This window comes from Polyodon spathula, chromosome 3 (genome assembly GCF_017654505.1).
Source record: "Polyodon spathula isolate WHYD16114869_AA chromosome 3, ASM1765450v1, whole genome shotgun sequence".
Lineage (NCBI taxonomy): Eukaryota > Metazoa > Chordata > Actinopteri > Acipenseriformes > Polyodontidae > Polyodon > Polyodon spathula.
Window position 1 is genome coordinate 89,874,409 of NC_054536.1, and position 21,956 is coordinate 89,896,364.

The 21,956-nt window shown below is 36.8% G+C and overlaps 1 protein-coding gene across 7 annotated transcripts; it reads right to left on the reverse strand.

Moving 5' to 3' along the window:
* Positions 1-1,379: 1,379 nt before the first annotated feature.
* Positions 1,380-17,408, reverse strand: LOC121313612 (transformer-2 protein homolog alpha-like). 7 transcript variants are annotated; one of them, XM_041246328.1, is made up of 9 exons: positions 17,218-17,408; positions 15,009-15,142; positions 14,649-14,814; positions 12,171-12,224; positions 11,644-11,832; positions 10,760-10,875; positions 4,239-4,388; positions 3,613-3,683; positions 1,380-2,049 (listed from the first exon to the last, which is right to left on the reverse strand). In XM_041246328.1, the coding sequence occupies exons 1-9, from the start codon at positions 17,251-17,253 to the stop codon at positions 2,039-2,041; spliced, it is 927 nt and encodes a 308-aa protein (XP_041102262.1). In that variant the 5' UTR covers positions 17,254-17,408; the 3' UTR covers positions 1,380-2,038. The 7 variants fall into 7 exon arrangements, with proteins under 7 accessions (XP_041102262.1, XP_041102259.1, XP_041102260.1 ...); XM_041246325.1 differs by having other exon boundaries at positions 11,644-11,844; XM_041246326.1 differs by having other exon boundaries at positions 4,239-4,391; positions 17,218-17,407.
* Between the last annotated feature and the right edge of the window lie 4,548 nt (positions 17,409-21,956).

Genomic DNA, 21,956 nt, shown 5'->3' on the forward strand with positions numbered 1-21,956 from the left:
AAATAACATTACGAGAATGTGTACTTTTACCTTTTTTTTTTTTTTTTTTTTTTTAAACATCCTTTTTAGGGCTTGCTTTGTACAATTGCAATCATTACCTCACAATTAAGTCTGCTTTAGAAATATTTACTTTATTACCTTTTTCAGTTCACAAACGTTCTCAGGTGAATGTGCTTAGTTAGCTACGCCCCATTCAGTTACTTCACTCGTCTCCCGGACAATATGACTGGCATTTAATGTAACTAATGACAATGCGTAAAAGTTGGAAACTGTTCTTTATTGGATAATCTCTTCAGACCAGCAAAAATAATGTGGGAAGCAGTAAGGAGATTCTGAGGGAATACATGAAGACTCCTTTTTGACTGATGTACAAAAGATGTCCCAATAATGATAGTACTAATAATAAACAAACACATAAAACCACACAAATCTACTTAATAGGTTACCTCTGTATCCCCAATTAAAACATGCAAGTACACTGCAATTTGCATTTTTTAAAACTGGAGAAAAAAAAAAAAAAATCTAGCTATTAAAACTCTGGCAGAACGTTCAAATGATGGTAAAGTGCTTACTTTATAGTAAACCTATGTGTCAATATTAATATATGTTAAACCTGTTTTTTTTTATTGGTTGTTAACAAGTCTTTATTAGCAGTTGTGGTCAGCGTTATCTTGGTCATTCTGCCCTGGACAGAACAGCCATCAGTTTTGATGTCTCTGCTACATCCACTATACATATGTAATTGCCTTTCCACTTATGAAAGGGAAAGTCTAAACATGCATCAATGGCAATGCTTACTGTCCAAAGTGTCTTGCACATACATTTGACTTGGTGTTTTATCAACAATTATTATTATTTTTTTTTTTAATTAAACAAATACAATCTTTACTACATAATATATTTATCAAATTCCAGTTCCTGTCTTAAGCCTAGTTTTAAAATTTGAAGGAATCTGGACTTACCAATGAGACCCAATGTATTTCATAGTCCCCTTGAGACAGACCCAGGAGTTGAGTTAGAGTGGTGTTCATGTAAAGATCCAGTCTACAGAAGGGGACCACTAATTGAACCTGAAGAGAGCCAGTGCCTCACCTTTCATGAACGCTGATTTGCCAATACCACTCCATTCACTATGGGGAAGCTGTTTAGACTGCGTGATTTGGAGGTATCATTCCATACAAACTTCCCAACATTAGAGTCAGCTAAATTTTTACTGTGGTATAACATGGTTAACACTGTACATATCAAAGTATGGTTAAGTTTAAGAAGGCATGGCAAATACACTGCTTGAGGCTTTGACAAGGCCCACACCTAACAGGTACATTTTGAAATCAAAGGTGTAACCTACATGTACTATTTCAGTTTTAAATAAACTGACATTTGTTTTTCATGTTTATTTGGCAAACAAAAAACAAGCAAGCGTAAAAACCCATTAAATATACCTCACATTCCATCAAAATAATTTCCTTTTTGCACATCCAAGTTGACATTGAAATGTATCCATTTACATTACAACATTGTGCTAATACAACTGCTACCATTAGTAAGTTAAATCATGTTCACATGCCCATACATTGCAAGGAGTAACATAAAATAAAAAAAAAAAAAGTCACAATACATAAACTTTCCAACTCTAAATTTAATTTAGAAAATCAAGGAATAGAAAATGTAGCAGTTCTAGCTTTTTATTCTGCATGACATTTTTTCAATGTGTTTTACAAATACACAGAAAAAAACAGTAAATGCAGCTAAATGCAATATGTTCATAACCTGACTAAGAAAAAAATCTTAAACAAAAAACCACGACCTTTCTGGCAATCACAGATTTAAGTTGAACTATAAAGCATTCAATTTAAAAAAAAACAAAAAACAAGATTATCATTTCTAGAACTCAAACTTAACAATGTCTCATTAGTAGTTCAGAACAAGTTTTTTTGTTGTTTTTTTTTTTTTTTTTTTTTTTTTTTTTTTTTTTTTAAAAGTTGTACAACTTTTCTGGAGGATCAACAATAAATCTCCCGAGCTGAATCTATCCTGTTTAGTAACGTCCTGGAAGAGAAAAAAAAAAAAAAAAAAAAAATGTAACCATGGTTCACGAAATAATGAATCATGAATAATAAAACTAACAAACTGAGAAGATGCTTTTACTTCCAAGCACCTGCCATTGGATTATCAACATATACCCAACATTTACATTCCAAGATATAATGCAGCATGGCTAAGGGACCGTGCACAGAAATACATATTGTGCATACCAACATAAACGTCCAAACAAAGTTAGGGGGAAAAAAGTAGATCAGTCTAGAATTCAAAAGGGAAGGTTCCATTGTTTGTAAAGTTTACCCATAGATCGCTGTACTAGTGCTACGTCTGGGGAATTAGATCGAGCTCAGGGAATAAGTAGATCTAATATATTAACAAAAAAATAACACGTAAAAGGATTTTGTAAGTATAAGTTTACATAAGTAGCTTGGACGTGTTTGACAGCAATGATAGATAAGAGAATGCTGTAATATACATTAATAGACAATTTAAAATGAAGTTCAAGTAATTTTTATGTTTAATAAACGTTATTGCAACTCGGTTTTTTATATTTAACGTGCAAGCAGTAGCTAAGGAAGTGGATTTTGCAAGTATAAATGTACGTAAGAAGTTTGGACATATGACAGTATAACAATAGATAAGAGAATGCTATAATATACATTAACAATAAATAGTTGTTCTAGTCTTATTTTTCTGTAAAACTAGGATGACAACGTTTAGTCTGTGTAAACTGTGATAGTTACCGCTAGGCCTACTAACAAAATAAGCAATACTAATACTGTATGATTTTATGTCATTAGAATATTACTAAAATATTTTAATTGATTAACATTGATGTGTAAAGCCTTTTAATATACAGTAAATAAATCTTTGCAATCACACATCAACTACAGCCTACATATGTCAAGACATTTTTAAACACACGTCGGCAGAAAGTTGATAGACGTTTAACACTTTAGTCCGAATATAACGAGATAACAGAAAACTTTGCATCACACATTTTACAGACAAAAAAAAAAAAAAAAGGTGCGTGAACACATTACCATACGATCTGGCAAATAAAATGACCAGACAGAAAATGCTGAGTGAAGCTACCTTGCCCTTTAATCAAATTGCTGCCAAGCCTTCCTTTTACCTTACTGCACCTGCGTGATCTACTTTTCCTATGACACCGGATCTATAGATTTATCTAAAGATGTTAGTGTGACACACACATACAAGCCTACATTAGATTCCTGTCTGGGATATACATTTAACTTGTGCAAAATGCAAAGGGATTCAAATTGTTATCAGTCTTCTATTACATTTGGCAGGTGTTTTTTTTTGTTTGACATCATGGATATAAATCGCATTACAAGTGTCAAGCCCATAAAATTAAAAATTACTATTTCCACGTGTATAATCTGAACTAAAGCTGGACAAGTGCCAACCAGGAAATAGCCTCTGATGGTCTATTTACAGCCAGTTTATGCCAAATGTCTCCAAACAAATGTAAAAGTTGTTCTTTAGGTTTGAATGATCAGTTCTGAAGTCCTTTACTTTATGTAACAAAAAATACCAGATACTTACGAGGACTGTAGGAACGAGATCTAGAACGGGATCTGCATCTACTGTAATAAGGAGATGGAGATCGTCTCCGACTAAGTGAAAAAACAAAAGCCATATATTAAAAGCAGGATAAATAAAACACACATTTAGGTTGTAATAAATGAAGCAGCAGTTCTTCTGGGAAAGACCAACAGAAGACTAAGGATGTCTGAAGGTGTTAATTTTTTGAGCACACAGGTCTCCCAAATGTATATGGACTGAACTGGGGTGTATGCAAAGTGTATATAGCTTATTTCAGAATTTTAGGGTGAGAACTTTCAACATGTTCTAAAGGAAATTTACCTGGAATTAAAATGTGATTCTCTAAAGTCACAATTTAATAGAACTACAGCAGTGATTAATACCAATGTTAAATTTGTCTGTACTGCGTTTGCCTAAAAAGTCAAATTTCCCCTTCATATAGCTAATTATGTCCACATGCAACTTGAATAATTGTTCCAGTCTGTACCTTATTTTCCTTTCTGGAAGTTGGTTTGAATTGCTGTAGCACCATGTACATATAACATCTAGAACTAAACGCTTAAACACTGCATGTAAATGCAAGATCATACAAAGAATGAGTTGTACTGCAAAGTTGAGATATTCACCTGTATCTATTATCGTACTCGTCGTATCGGTCATAGCCTCCCCGGTCGTAGCCTCCCCGGTCATAGCCTCCCCGGTCATAATAGGAATCACGCCGACGTCCTCCACTACTACTTCCGCTGCTGCCACCACCGCCACTGCTCCCGCCACTGCTGCTGCACAAATGAAACAATTCTGAATATGCAACACATAGCTTGTGGTCTTCAGTTTCCTCTGAACTGGGCTGTATTAAACATTTAAATCGCATGGTCAGTGTCAAAATTCATTCTCTACAGTTATTATACAAAAATGTTCCTATAATTTAAATACTTACCTGAACAGTGAACAGTAAACGCTAAACTGCAGAATATTTATGTCCACCTTTTAAAAAAGACAGCATGTGTGCCATCAGTAAAATCTAATAAAATGTCCACTTGTACTGGATAGAGATCTTCAGCAGAAATATTTCCGCTCTTTGATGCAGCTGGTGTCTTATTGAAAATATTTTGAAAGAAATCATGCAACTTATGCAATACGTTCAATCATTTAACAGAAGCAAACTAAACTGGCTGCCGGGTTCCTAAATGCAACAGGTATTGTAGTGTACTGTAACAAAACAAATGTTTGCTCTATTTAAGTGCTAAAAATGTATTTACACCATCCTTTCAGAAACTGGAATGATCATGGGGAACTACTACATGTAAAACTGCAATGGGGAAGTATCACAAATCATGAAATACATGATGACTAAGGCAGTAAGAAAATCACAGGTCATGAATTTGTGGCAGAAACTGTAACTTAACACAAACTGCAAAAACACAAAAAACAGAACAGTCACATTATTTTTCTAATAGGGGACTAGGTATGCCTTCTAGCCATCTCTAGCCAATCATGATCGTCATTCCAGTTGCTACCTTTGTAACCATAACAATGGGCCTCACCAGTTGCACGCTCTAAATTGAGAGGATGTTAAATACTAGGGAGGTACAGATAATCAGTAGCTGATTGGCATGCTACCAATAAGAAAAACAAAATCAGCCCTCTGCAGTTTGTTATTTTAGCCTATAATATACGCGATGCAAGAACACTGAAAGTCATTTTCTTTGCAGTGCCGTGTAACGCGCAAATCAATCTGCAATAAATGGTGTCTCAAATGTATTTTATTATTTTTTTATAAGACTATAGAATAGCGAGTTGTGTTCAGCGGAACAGACTTGATGCTACACTGAACAAAAATATATAACGCAACATGTAAAGTGTTGGTCCCATGTTTCATGAGCTGAAATAAGATACCAGAAATTTTCAATATGCACAAAAGGCTTATTTCTCTCAAATTTTGTGCACAAATCTGTTTACATCCCTGTTAGTGAGCATTTTTCCTTTGCCAAGATAATCCATCCACCTGACAGGCATGCAATATCAAGAAGCTGATTAAACAGCATGATCATTACACAGGTGTACCTTGTGCTGGGGACAATAAAAGGCCACTCTAAAATGTGCAGTTTTGTCACAGATGCCTCAAGTTTTGAGAGAGCGTGCAACTGCCATGCTGACTGCAGGAATGTCCACCAGAGCTGTTGCCAGAGAACTGAATGTTCATTTCTCTACAATAAGCCGCCTCAAACGTCGTTTTAGAGAATTTGGCAGTACGTCCAACCAGCCTCACAACCGCAGACCACATCTAACCACGCCAGCCCAGGACCTCCACACCCGGCTTCTTCACTTGCGGGATCGTCTGAGACCAGCCACCCGGACAGCTGATGAAACCATGGGTTTGCACAACCGAAGAATTTCTGCACAAACTGTCAGAAATCGTCTCAGGGAAGCTCATCTGCGTGCTCGTCATCCTCACCATGGTCTTGACCTGACTGCAGTTCAGCGTCATAACCGACTTCAGTGGGCAAATGCTCACCTTCGATGGCCACTGGCATGCTGGAGAAGTGTGCTCTTCACAGACGAATTCCGGTTTCAACTGTACCGGGCAGATGGCAGACAGCGTGTATGGCGTCGTACAGGCGAGAGGTTTGCCAATGTCAACGTTGTGTACAGAGTGCCCCATGGTGGCTGTGGGGTTATGGTATGGGTAGGCATAAGCTACGGACAACGAACACAATTGCATTTTATCTATGGCAATTTGAATGCACAGAGATACCGTGACGACATCATGAGGCCCAATGCCGTGCCATTCATCTGCTGCCATCACCTCATGTTTCATTATGATAATGCACTGCCCCATGTCACAATTCCTAGAAGCTGAAAATGTCCCAGTTCTTCCATGGCCTGCATACTCACCAGACATGTCACCCACTGAGCATTTTTGGGATGCTCTGGATCTACATGTACGACAGCGTGTTCCAGTTCCCGCCAATATCCAGCAACTTCACACAGCCATTGGAGGAGTGGGACAACATTCCACAGGCCACAATCAACAGCCTGATCAACTATGCGAAGGAGATGTGTCATGCTGCATGAGGCAAATAGTGGTCACACCAGATACTGACTGGTTTTCTGATCCATGACCCTTTTTTTTTTTTTTTCTTTGAAATTGTTGCATGTTGCGTTTATTTTTGTTCGGTGTTAAATCCAACGAACTGAGAGTAGAATATTATTCTGATGCTTTTAAAAAAAATAAAAAAAACCCTAAATAATATTGATGTTTAAGTTATTATTATACAATGTTCTTCAAAATGACCTTTTGTAATTTGTTTCTTAATCTGCATTGGTTGTGGGTGTATTTGGTGGCAGAAATTGATTACTGTGCCATCTTGTGAAGTAACAAATTCAAGTTTGACTGAATTTTATAACCAGAAATGTAATATTTTGGAACTCAAGTTTACTTTTGTAGCTGGCATTGTGTAGGCTACATTTCTTTTCTACTGTACAGAATAGGTAGAAGTTATATACACTATGTTTGACTGTAAATGGCTACATGTCAAATTAGACATTTTTTGTACGGAAGTGTTTTTACTATTACAGAATGCATAATGTTTGTGTGTTTTGTAAAACAAATGTATAAATTGCTATAAAGCACACTATATAATACTACGTTATTCTTTGTATGGATTTTCTGAAGTAAATGCCACAAGTAAACAATGCTTGTTCATTTGTCAAATACAAGTAAACAATCTGTTCATTTAATATTTATAATTATGAAACAGTTAAATATAGGTTCTATGTCTTGTTCTATTATCCGTATCCAACTAGTATCGGCCGATATCGGTAGATAACCATCAGCTATCATTATTGGCCAAGAAAATCTTCATCTGCGCACACCTATTAAATACTGCACTTTGTTGTACTAGAAATTAAAGTTTGCAATATGTCAAAAGGAGGGCACCACACTCAAAGTACCAACAAAATGAATTCCAAAGGATCATGTGAATATACGCCAATATTACAGACACTAACACTATCGTACAGCCTGTAATATTTCGCTCAATTACCAGCATAAAAGCTCTATCGACAAGCATTTAGAAAGCACTGTACACAAGAAAAGGAAGCATCAGCTGAGGAAAGAACTAAAAGAAACAACGCAATATGGCTGGCCTTTTCAAAGAATCAACAGACTGCCGAGCTCAAGAATAATCTGAACCCTCAACTTTGAAGCATGGACTGCAGCCAACATTGTTACACAAACTAGATCACCCATCCAATCAGTTTAACAAAAAAAAAAAAAAAAAAAAAAAAGGGGGAGGACCAATACCAAGCATTGCGAGCTAACCATTTCCCTAATAGCTTACAAAATGCACAAAAAACAACTTTGTGAACTATTCCAGGAGGCAAATTCAATTGCTTTCGTTGTGGACGAATCTACCGATTCTGGAGACCAGTACGTGGTCGATATTCGGGTTATTCCTGCATTTGAAGGAAAGATAATTGATTCTCCGACTGCTTATTTAGTTGATATTTTCTTGAATGAACTACATTTAGCGACGGTCTCACAACCTATTGTACAGACAGTTTCAAAGTACAATGTTGATTGAGTATCTGCTTTCCCAATGGCTAATGCTCTGTACATGACAAAAGAGTGGACACAGTCCCTAAAAGGCTTGTTGCAAATGCAGTTCACATAACTAAAAGCACACATCCTTAGCCTTGCCTGAAATGCGTGGCACAAGAAACTTCCAAATGTGAACAGATTTGTCACAGCATGGAAGCAAGTGTTCCAGTATGCACCTGCAAGAAATATAACACAAGGAATATTTGAAAGCAGTCAATTTTCAGAGCGAAGCTCTTGCCCTAGTGCCAGAACTGACCCGATGTGGTTCAACTTGTGGTTTGAATTTGTGTTGTACCACAGTGAGCAAATTCACTTGTACGAACAATTAAATTGACTCCAAGAACGAGCTAGAGTCAGGTCAAATAGTTTCCAATTAGCTTAAATGCTATTTTTCTTTTCATTTTCTGTATAATATTTTCAGACTTTTCCCAAGCTAGATTCATGAACTTATAAACAGAAAACAAAACCTTTGAGATGTTTAAAGGATGTTTTAGATGTTCTATTTATTCTCAATTTAAAAATATATAATGATTGAGTGTTTTAGGATTTGTAAGTGCTATCAAATATGGACAACTATTCAACCCCAAAACTTTATAAAAATAACCTAAAGATTTAACAATTTTTTTTTTTTTTTTTTTTAAACATTTTTACTACTCTGCAACTATCAAACCACAAAATGTTGTGTAGTATCCAATAAAACTATGCAACACAATTTTTGTTCCTGTGTATTAAGTGTTATTTCCTAATTGTTTATGCCTCAAAAGTATAGAAAATGGCTATTATTGACCACAAATTTTGCTTTTGTAACCAGGACAGTGATATTTCAAAATATCACTATTTCCAATCGGAAAACGGGTAAATGTGTGTCTTTGTTCACATAAAGCCAGAAAAAAAACATACGAATCCAAATTAACACGAATCCATTAAATACATGTTAATTTGGATTCATATGTTGTTTTTTTTTCTGACTATGTGAACAAAAAGGCACACATTTGCCAGTTTTCCCATTGGAAATAGTGATATTTTGAAATATCACTGTCCTGGTCACAAAAGCAAAGTTTGTGGGCAATAATAGCCATTTTCTATACTTTTGAGGCATAAGCAATTAGGAAATAACACTTACTACCCAGGAACAAAAAAAAAAAAAAAAAATTGTTACACCGTATAATTATTTAAAGAATTCAACCTCAAAACCCATTTACACAAGTGTCAGATTTTGCTTACTGTTGGTGTTTCTTCGTACCTATGCGAGTGATAGTCATGATGCCCACCATGTTTGATAGAGAAGTCTGTCCGGCAGTATTCACAGTAGATGGGAGATTGAGACACACTATTTTTAAACAAGCCAACCTCAATCTTAGATGGAAGAGAGTGATATTTTCTGTTCGATTTGCGATTCCTATTTTAATAACTGGTAAGGCTGGGAATTTGTTCATAATCACAGAAGAAGGGGAAAATGTGTGAAGTCACAGGAAATATGAATAAATATTAATTTATTATGGTTTTCACAACATCAGGTTCAAGTCACAGCATATAGAACTACAAACAAATGTTTGAAGTTCAAAAAGACTGTGTGCATCTGTTGCGGTAGTTTGCAGTTATTTTACATTTTAGTTTGTTTACATTATTCTGATACAACACGTTGTACATCTGATGCCTTTCTGGCACGCCGGTTATCCAAGTATATTTTTGTATGCATCACAGCAAGGAGTTGGGAATCTCGTTTCCATGTCTTTCTAGAACTGGCAAACGTTGCACTGCATTTCATTTCACTGACAATTTTGCAACAATCACAGTATTCACGCTGTGCTACAGTTGTCTTCAAACAGTCGAATGGCCTCAAACACCTCTCAGCTATGCAGAGATACTTTGCTTGATTTGGGCCAAAGACCCGACAAACACTGAAAATTGCAGCTGCGTGCTGACAAAAACTGGGCATTTGACTTGCACCTGCATGTATGTTTAAATCAAATTTCAGCGCTGAAAAAATTGAATGTGTGAACAGCTACATTGCAAAGTAAGACTACCAAGCTAGTTCAACATTAGCTAAAATCGTGAAAAAAAGGGTTTTGGTTAAGACGGAATTTCAAGTCCCAGCTCTACTAAAAAGCAACCAAGTAACATGCGATTGATAATGACAGCAAGGTCGCAGCTGTTGCTAAGGACACCTAAGCTGGTTATTAAGTAACCCGGCTCAGAACTTTTAGTATGTCAGTAAAAAATGCCTTAACTGTCAGTACAATACAGTATTATTTAAGAACCATTAATTCATTAATTATAGGAAACCACACACTACTGAAATAATATTTCATAAACATTTAAGGCGTATCCATCGTTTATTTAATAAAAGTCTAATAGTATTATACCCCTTCGACACAGCGCTGTAACAGAACCTCCAAAATAGTAGCTGCTACGGCCAAACCGTATTCGTTGGCATTTCTCCTATGGAAATACTCTGACAAATTAGTACAATTTAACAGTAAACACTGAAGAAATATTTAATAAAATCAATGGTGTAATTGAAAGGCTTAACTCTTAACTTACTGAGTTGGCCTTCCCATGTAAATGCCAGGAGTAGGAGTGTGGGCCCGTTTGGTGATGGAGTAATCTACACGTATCCGCCTTCCGTCAAGCTCCATTCCATTTGCACGTTCCATCGCCTGCAATTGAATTGGTGAGTAAATGTAAAATAAAAGTAAGACTGGTTCCCCCCCCCCCCCCCCCCCCAATGAAATATTCACATTTATCCAAGGAAAAATAGAAGTTCAGACAGTTCAAATTTTGTTACAAATTACAAATACATGCCATAGTAAGGAAGACATTCAGAAATCAGATACACATTACATGCCCACACATGTCTTGGAAACCTTTCTATACATAAGCAGACACTGTTTGGTAGGATGCCACCTTTAGGCAGCCAAGTTAAAGAACCAGGTACACATAGGCTAATTATTCACTATTTCTACTACTGGTTCCTTGGTGTACATCTGCAAATAAGTAGAAAACCTGTACCGATACAGCACTAATGCAAATTTAAAAAAACATTATAGCACAGAATATTGTACTTATTATATAGTTTTACCTTCCAAAAATTAACTTGGCAGATGGGCAAATTGGTAGGTTAGCCTGAGGTGGACTAATCCCAAGATCAAGAATCCAGTAACTTATTCACCAGTTACAAAAATTCACTGCATGTGACTGGACTGAACCATACATTTCTCCCCCTCCTGTTTCTTTATTGGTCATGTGTTTCTGGGTACAATTCACTGTCACAGCAGTTGTATGCAAACTCAAGCTGTGCAGCAAGATTCCTATGCTTATTTGTTATACATCACGTTTAAAATATACGCAATTCACATTTTTGCAATGTATAAAACACCCAGTACACATCTTATCTGGAGCGTGGCTTTAAAGCCTGTAAAACATACCTCTTTAGCATCATCAATTCTTTCGAAGTACACAAATGAAAATCCTCTTGACCGTCCTGTTCTCTGATCATAGACAACATTCACGCCAGCCAGCGGTCCGTAACGAGAAAACACTTCACGCAGGTCCCTCTCCGTTGTGTACAGGCTTAACCCAAACACTCCAAGACAGGTGTTTGGGTCAGGATTTGCCTGGTGGAAAAGCTAAAGTTCTGAGTTTTCTACAGTAAAGACTGAGTGCTTTCTAAATCACATACATGCATAAGTAAGACACCTTTTCTTAAACTAGTTAACTCTGAATTATATAAACTTAATAGCAGAATGTGTTGCAAAATACAGCTTACTAAAAAAAATATCCACCCCCCCCACCCCCCCCCAAATAAATGTATGTTTTGCTTTTGTGGGCAACTGCTGGCCAGTTTAATAACCCCTTTCATACAAAATATATAATTTTTTGCCCCCATTCACGTACACAAATCGCAAACTATCCATCAAAGTCTTGTTTGATAAACTCATACATTTTCACATACCCTGGCATCACTATGATTGCTTGCCTCTTTTTTGATGTCATTGCTGAATCTTGTCTGTTGATATAAAAGGGGTTATTAAAAATTGTTTCACATCACAATTGTATTTTGGGCAGGAACTAAAAACAATTAGGAAAATTAATTTTTGCCTTTTAATTAAGGCTGTAAAATGTGTGCATGTATTAAATAAATCTCACACGTGTATGTATGTAAAACTTCAAAATTGAGACACTTCAAGAATCAGTAGTACATCCCACAAGTAAAACAGAGTTAAGCCTTAATGCTTTTGATTAAAATTTCACTTATTGAAGGCGATTTTTTACTGTGTCAGCCGAGTACTCCTCGAACCTATGATTAAGGCTACACTTTGCCACGGAAAACGGGAATTTGAAAAAAGTCCATGAAATCTTAGCAATGCATGTAAAAACATTTGAATAGGAACTCTTTATTCCCTTTACAAATTCAGTATGTAATGCATTTAAAATACAAATCTGCAAGTATCTAAATTGTTTGGTTGTGTATGCACCCAGCATTTGTGTAGCTACGTAGGTCAGCAAATTAAATAGAAGCAAGCATGTAAATCAGCGACAGCTCAAATGCAAAAAATATTGAGTGAACCGTTTTCTGTAGACAGAACAGATCGAAGAACTGGTTTACCAACTTAAAAGGCTTTCTTTACAATGCTGTTTTAGAAATGTGGAAAACCCTACTAAAGCCTGGTTTATAAAGTTCTTCTATTGCAGATGATTGCGATACGTCAGGCTAAAACGTGCTGCTTCACTATTTGGGGTACAGGACACATTGTGTTGCAGCCCTTTTGACTGCGCAAAGTGGTTGCAGCTGTTCACACCAAATACAGACTGCATTTGCAAAATGACAAATTTACATTAAAAGAAGACGTGCCGAGTTTGTATCTCTAAAACAAGGATTAAAAAAAATCAATCAATCAAAAGCAACGTCGCTGGTACAGCCATCCTCTCAACTAACAGAGAACCCGAAAGGAAGAATTTCAAACATTATTTAGGAGATGCAGGTATGCGACAGCCTGTTAAGGTTGTATGTCTTTCCAAAAAAAAGACGCACATTGCAAGATTGTAGACTATATAATACCATGAACAACATAACCCTTATGTGTTTCTCAACGGCGGCGGCGGGGAACGGCGGGGGGGGGGGGAGGGAAAGGTACAAATTAATGAGTCATTCCTCCCAATTTCATCATGAGACCGAACTATCTGGTCCGATTTCACTCTTCAGGCTGGGAGAAAATTGTATCACTAAATCAAATGTTGGGGGCAGGAACATACCGTATAACGGGGCATTTCAGCTGGCATTCGGCGAATTTGCAACCTTGGGGGATTGACTGTTTTTGAACTGCTGTTTTACTTTGCACGGTCAAAAAAATGCAACACAATTTTGCAATTTACACTTAAATTTCAAAAATTATTTAAATAAATTTTTATTTAATTAAATCTGTCTACTAAAATAGCAGGTCATTTAACTTGTTATACTAGCACTACACTGCAGCAAAGTGGAGAACAAAAAAGTGCTTGCTAATTAGATTAGCAAGCACTGGTAAAACCAGCTCTGTTTTATACAGTGCAGAATCAATTTATTTTAACATATTGTTTTCTTTATGGACTTTCTGATACCTGCACGGTGGGTGTCTTTTAGGGATGGGGAATTTTAAATGTTTCAAAAAGTATGAACTTTAAAGTAGTTAAACACTGATAATATGCTATCCGTATAACCGGTCATGTGACATTTCAAAGAAATATTTATTGTATTAATTTGTAATTTATCATTATACAGTCAGTCCGTCGCATATCTGACTGCTGTGGAACCAGAGTAAGGGCAGATATTATAATATTAATTCAGAGAATGCTTAAGTGTAAATGAATTATGTATAGGCTTTAAATTTCAGAACACTTACACAAATAATTTGTTTAAAAAAAGTTTTTTTAAGATTGTATTGATTTTTTAACTTTAAATGCAGGCCATCCACTATAAGATTGTTACCTTTACTAAAAATGTGCAGATGCATCTGCGCATAATGCCCATAAATTAACTAATCAAAAATTTGAATCGAACAACAGCACCAATTTCAACATGTACTTTGTGTACGTAGTTTTTTTTTTTTTTCTGTTTTTTATTTTGTAGTTAAGCCTCTGCAATGTTAGTCGTATGCATATTTAGGTGTCCTTTGCTTGGAAAATACTAACCAGGGCTGTCAGTACACACCATAATGTACTATAAAGAGCGTGTGTGTGTATCCCTTTTCATCTACTCGAGTTACGGGAGAATTCAGACCAATTTGAGCGCACTCAAGTCAACTCGAGTTAGCAGTCCATGGAAACGAGGTATAATTCTAACTTTTTGCACTGGGTCTGAGAAATTGTGGATTTACAACTTTTGCTATGAGAGACCTAAATTCTAACTTGTAAAATAGAAGCATCTAAAAGATGAGATTCTTTCATGACATACCCTGCTGCCTGCATGTCTGCGACGATTTGACATTGGAGAGGTGCTCCGGCTCTTCTTGCGACGGCATTCAGGCGAGTATGAACGGCTTCTGGATTTCTTCCTGTGCGAGTGTGAGCGGGACCTTGAGCGTGAATACCTCCTGTGAGAGTGCTTCCTAGAGCGCGACCTGGAACAATACACAGCAATTACTGAAATTACACACAAAATACACTAATGAAAGTCACTAATAGCATTTCTATTTATTTATTTTTTAAACATTCCTAACCAGTATACAATATATAAATAATGCACACAACACAAAGTTACAATACTTGCTACATTTAAATGTAATAAATGATGGCTATTAATTTTATACCGCACCTTGATTTGGACCTTGATCTTGACCTGGACTCTGACCGTTTTGAAGCTCTTGAAGGACTACCAGACGCAGAACGACTCTCAGACTTCACACGCACTGGGCTGCCACAATCAGATTTCGATGGAGAACGGGATCCCTAATATTACAAGGTTTTGTTAAATACATCTTGTGCATATATGTTTAATTTCTCAGTATATTAATACTTCCTGTGCTGTAAAAGAAAAAAGGTTAATCTTGCATTATTTGCATAATTAATCACCCTTCACATGTTACAGTGACAAGCTATTTCACAGTCCCTTGTGTTACACAAGTTCCCTATTTATACCTGATCACCATATTGTATACTACATTAATCATGCATTTTTGGCTACAATTTGAGCATACAGACACTTTAACATAAACCATACATTTACTTAACCTAGGACTTATTCATTCTTCCAGATTCTTTTAATGCTACGTCTCTCAGGCTTTCTACTTTTCTTCATTCTTCGTTTTTCATTTTCATTTTCATATTCCGTGTTTTCTTCCCCCAAATGAAACCATTTCATGTAAGACTTAACAACGCATGTGCTTCTATCTGACCATTCTTCTGTTCATTTTTTCCCTTCACATTTTATTTTCTGATCTTTAACATTTTTCATTAGCCTTCTTTTATCTTGGATATTCTTCCACATTCTTGGACAATACTCTTCAAATTCTTCACGATCAATAACCTTAATAAAAAAAGAACATTCAGTATAATTAAGCACATGGGGATCAGAAGAGAAATCCCTACTGGGTTTTGCTATCTACGTTTAAAAATTGATTATCCAGCAGGAAAAACAAGCGTACCTATTTCCATAAAATTTAGTTACAGACAGGCTATTTATTAAGTGTGTATATATATATATATATATATATATATATATATATATATATATATATATATATATATATCAATACGCTGGACATCCCCTTCTGTGCAATCAGAAAATAGTTACATTAGGCAAACCTTTGTGGAGGGTGAAGTGCGATAAATAAATAAATCACTAAACGAAGAAACTTAGTAGACGCTAGAGTTTTTTTTAAGTTTAGCGCTGCATACATGTACAGTAATCTAAACACAGAGCTACCAATCTGTACACTTCATACATAAAAAGCCAGAGTACTTTATCGTGGATTCTTTGTTTTCTCATTTACCAGGACTCTTAATTAAAATAGAAAGGGTGGCTGTAAAGTCACTTCACCACATTGTCCTCAGTGGAATAAAATGAACAGAGCAGAGGGAGTGTTGCTAACTATGCCCCACGTGAAGCCTTCCGATTAACGGTAGATAACAGCATTCCCACAAAGAACCGGCCATCTCTTGCACAATGCGATTTTACTTTATTAGAGCAATTAATTTGTATTATTTAAACCCTATGCACCGCGGATTTGTTAACTAAAATAATGTAAATGTGATACCGTCATGATTAACGAATATTTATAAACGTGATCTGCTGCACTTTGTTTATCTATAAATTGTAATTAGCTGTTGTTTGCATTGAGATAAAATAAATAAGCAGCCGATGAAAGACAAACAAAAAACCACACCTATTAACCGAAACCCGGACGCCATTGTCTGTATGGCATTTCGCCACTGTCCCAATGTCATTTTTATTTTCAACGGAAAGTACTGGGGTACAGCTATGCGTATTTGCGGCAGGCTCGCCATCATCTCATTTAAACCCTCTATATTTCACTAACAGATACACACAACACTGGGCTCGCATGTAATTAAATACATGATGTAATTTAAGCATACAGTGTATATAACATATGCCTATAAAACGTATTACAAAAATGCACAAAATATGAATTATCGGCACCGATTATATAAGGTTTACCACCTCCTCTCCAGATTTGCAATACTATGTTACAAGAACCGTCGATTGCGGTTGTCAAACATACTTGGCTCGGTGCCTTTTATGGTCCAGAAGTACACAGGTGCCATGTTGAATATTATTACATTGCCTGGCTCGTTAATATATATATATATATTTATATAAAATAATTACATTTATCAGATATGTATTTTAATACTTTCAATTTATGGCATAAAGCTATACTTTTACATTGACTGGTGTCTGCGTTTTACTACGTTCGTGCATCGAGCCAGGCCCATGTACAGCAACAAAGCAGCGGGAAAGAATACCGTAGAAAATGAAACTCGTTTTTATTGTTATTACTTACTCTTCCATCGAAGTGTGTATCCTCAACGTCGCTCATGGTTATCTGAAAGTTGTATAAAGGCTGAACTTGTTAACAGAGAAAAAATAATGTACACTGATATTTATAATTGTTCCTCGAAATAACTGCGCAATAATTACAATGCAGCAGATACACTCCACAAAATGGCGACTCGTTCTTCCTAGTTTATATTATCAACTGCAGTCGAAATGGGCGTGGTAAAACGAGAAGACGTCACAAAGACGCTTCTAGAGGAAGGGTGTGATACTGTACCGTATAATCACTTATAGGTGAACCTACTTTTTGAGTGTGTGTTAGTGCTACGTTTATACGAAATAAGCGCATCAGAAACACCGCGCTATCCATGGGTATTTTAGAAATAGATTTGAAGAGAAACAAGAGTAGAATTTTTATTAGAAATCCTCCAAAAGCCCCCCCTTTGTAGAAAAGCATATGGCTTGCATTTTAATTACTCGTGCTAGAGCTCTGGTAACTGTTAACCTGCACGTTTTAGACAGAAACACAGAAAAGCAATATCATGTTGATACAGTGTATACATTGGTTTATAAAAGTAGTGTACACATTATTAGATTTATTTATACATTATAACGATCTGTGCATTTGTGTTGTACTGTACTTCTGTGTATACGTGTTTACATGCTGTGTGTTTATGTCGTTCCCCTCGGTATTTCCCGCCTCTGTTGCTAGATGAAACCCAGCCTGCGCGCGGGATCTTTGTGTCTTCCCTGTGATTGGCCCTACCCGCTTTATTAGCCGTGTTGTGCATGTTCTGTGTCTTCCCTGTGATTGGCCCTACCCGCTTTATTAGCCGTGTTGTGCATGTTCTGTGTCTTCCCTGTGATTGGCCCTACCCTTTATTAGCCGTGTTGTGCATGTTCTGTGTCTTCCCTGTGATTGGCCCTACCCGCTTTATTAGCCGTGTTGTGCATGTTCTGTGTCTTCCCTGTGATTGGCCCTACCCGCTTTATTAGCCGTGTTGTGCATGTTCTGTGTCTTCCCTGTGATTGGCCCTACCCGCTTTATTAGCCGTGTTGTGCATGTTCTGTGTCTTCCCTGTGATTGGCCCTACCCGCTTTATTAGCCGTGTTGTGCATGTTCTGTGTCTTCCCTGTGATTGGCCCTACCCGCTTTATTAGCCGTGTTGTGCATGTTCTGTGTCTTCCCTGTGATTGGCCCTACCCGCTTTATTAGCCGTGTTGTGCATGTTCTGTGTCTTCCCTGTGATTAGCCCTCCCGCTCTGTTAGTGTTGTGCATGTTCTGTGTCTTCCCTGTGATTAGTCCCGTCTGTAAGTCACTGTGTGTTCACGTGTTCAGTGTGTTTCCATTGGCCCGAAGTGTGTAGAATAGAGTAGAATATTTTGATTAGAGTAGCGGCAACGCCCTGTTGTTGTTGTTGTTGTTGTTGTTGTGTTGTGGTTGCCATGGTTCCTGAGCAGCTGACAGTGAGCTGAGTGCTGAATAAAGCTTTTTGAACGAAAAACCAACGTGTCTCTCTCCTGTTTCCTGTCTGTCTGTGAAACGCCAATATTTTAGAATTTGACAGAAGCTTTTTGTGTTGACCACGTCATCGAGTTAAACGTTCACAGACAAGATGATGCTAGCATATTAACATTGACAACACATGACAATCAAAATTTCATCTTGTTACAGTCCAGCCATTTTTTTAATTATCAAACTGCCTTTCATCCCTGCAATACAAACATTGTTTGCAAACATATAACAAGCGTCAGTCTTTCACATACACAACAATATCCCCTGATCCATGATCGCCAACACACTCTAGGACAGAGTAACCATCTCGGGAAACCTTTCGGCCCCTTTAAGATTCCTGGAGGACTCCGTGATGGAGAGATGGCGGAAGCGCTGATTGGACGGGAGTGTTGGATGGCTTCTGCCAACCATATTTTCGGAAGGGAAGGGGAAGAGGCAGGGCGGGATTGTATATAAGCAATGTCAGACTCTGGGAAGATGGAGAATGAGATGGCAGGCAAATCGGTAGAATGTATAGAGAGTAAATAATTGATAAGCCACTGATATACCAGCCCTGGACTCTCCGCTGAGGAAAGCGAGAGGGAGGACGAACAGCTGGGAGGAACACAGGTCGACTGGTTATAAAGAGATGGGATGGTCTCTTGGAGTTTCTGTGTTTGTGATCCAACCCTTTTCAAAACGTACACAGCCCGCACACTTCGGGCCAATGGAAACACACTGAACACGTGAACATACAGTGACTTACAGACACAGAGATGTTGTTGCGGGAGTGATTTGGCATAGATAAGCAGTACATTCATAAAATGTCGTTGTTATAAATTTGTTACAAGAAATATAATACAACTTGTTAAAATGTCGGCACGAGCTGGAACAACATATTGTAGCGTTTTCTTTGGGTTGGGCCCCGCTTAAGTAAACAGATCAAGTCTATTGGAGTATGGGTAATAAAAGGGTGAAGGGGGTTGGATCACAAACAGAAACTCCAAGAGGCCATCCCTTCTCTTTATAACCAGTCGCCATGTGTTCCTTCCAGCTGTTTGTCTATTTATTGGGTACATATCAGGATAAGGCCAAATAGGTCTATAGAGCGAAGGTCGACAAACAGAAAACTATAGAGGTATTGTCTGGATAACAATGTCGCCATATTATATATATATCATATATTATATATATACATATTGACATAATATATATATATTGTGTATGATATGTATTAATGATAACGTAATGTAACAAACCTACTGGTTAATAATAAGACCCCATGATAATTACATTAAGAAAACTATTGTCCCAATGTTATTATTTCTTTTGATAAGAGTAATAGTGTTACATTGTCTCCTGTAGTGTATCTTAACACTACTGTTTCAGGCTCAGCTACATGACCAGACTTGCCTTACAGGTAACCATTTTTTATGTACCAAACACTTAATATGTAATATTCCACAGGCTGGTTAGGGCTCTCAAGTGTAATGTTAAATGGGGCTCTTGGACATAGCTAGTTTTATTGCTTAACAAGTTCAAGTTTATTAGGATAAAAAAAAAAAAAGTGTTTTGTCATTTGTCTCTATCAGAGCTCCTGGAGTTGTTTTTATTCTTGCAAACCAGCTATTTATTTGAAGAAATCAGTGGAGAAGTATATTCTTTGTCCCAGGTCAGCTCTCTAGCGCATTACCTGTTAGAGCACATTAGTTACTTTAGCAACCACAGGTGTCCCTAAAACATTCAAAGTCCCCCCCCCCCCCCCCCCCCCCCCCCCATGTTAATTATTCTGATCACTGGCATGTGTCAGATTTTTTTCACATTTAAAATTTTTAATTGTGCCTTGAATGTTGTAATGGGCTTTACATTTTTAAATCAAAAGCTCAATTTATTTGTCTTTGTGAAGTACTAGTATGCACACATCTCAAGACAACGCAGGTAGGCTAGATTCGTTATTTACTCAACACAAGTCACTGTAATGGGACTAAAAGGTGGTATGTGAGCAATCAATTTAAGCAAGAATAGTAGAGCACATCAAGGAGATCAAATTCAGTTACAGTACATAGTGCTTCTGCTCAGTCTGACTAACCACATCAGTCACTACAGGCTGCTGTCACTATGCTGTCAGTGGGACTGTTTGTGATGTACTGTGTTATATTATCACGTGATGACAGGATTTGGAATTCAAATGAAACACACACACACACACACACACACACACATTAAACATGGGTGAGGGGAAGCTATTCCAGTGCTTTTGCTGCAGTTTAGTTACAGAACCCCAGGAGATTGATGTAAGGACTTGACTCGCATGGACACAGAGATTGATGAGCCAGTTCTTCAGATCCCATCATCCCTGTCCACTGTGTGTGTCCGATAGGAACCCCACCATGCCTCTCACACGTCTTTCCCACTTCAATATCTTCCAGGTATTGGTTTCTTTTCAGCGATGTATTGTGTTTAACCTCAACTGCAATTGTAATGCAATTTAAGCTAAATAATCAAAATAGATTTATTGACCATTCATTAGTCTCACACATAATGCTACATGAAATCAGTAAAAGAAAATTATATATATATATCTATTATCCTAATATATACAATTCCTAAGAGTGAGCAAATACATACAAATACAAAATAACTAATTATGAATGAAAAATAATATAATACAATTACAATAAAATTAAAGTATACAGTAGAATGTGTAATTACCAATCACAATTTTACACATATTGTTTTGCAAACTGCTTGGTTTGTCCATCTATGGTGTCAGGCAAGAGAAATCATAAACACAAACATAAGTGCCATACTACATGAATGTAAAATACTTTACAGAGGTGAACGCGTTATTAATTAATTAAAGAAAAATATATTTTTATTTGAAAAAAAAATAAAATAACTGACTTGTGACAACACTTCCCAGGACCATGATTTAACACTTTTAAAGTTAAAAATGATGGTGGTCCAAATTAACTTAGCATAACAAACAGAATATATATCTCCCCCCCCTCCCCCAAATATATTAGGGGTGGGTATTGGGACAGAGGATCCGTACTGAAGACAATATTGTGATACATATTGGAATTCAATGCCAAATGGTGCTGATGCTGATTTTTTTGCTACCAAAATAAATCTACATATATAAACTGCTTTTTGTCAAGTTTCTGTAATTTAAAATATAAGAATGCAGTATGACACACTAAATTCTCCTATGAAATGCCCAATAACTCATTTTTGTTGGCTCCTCTAA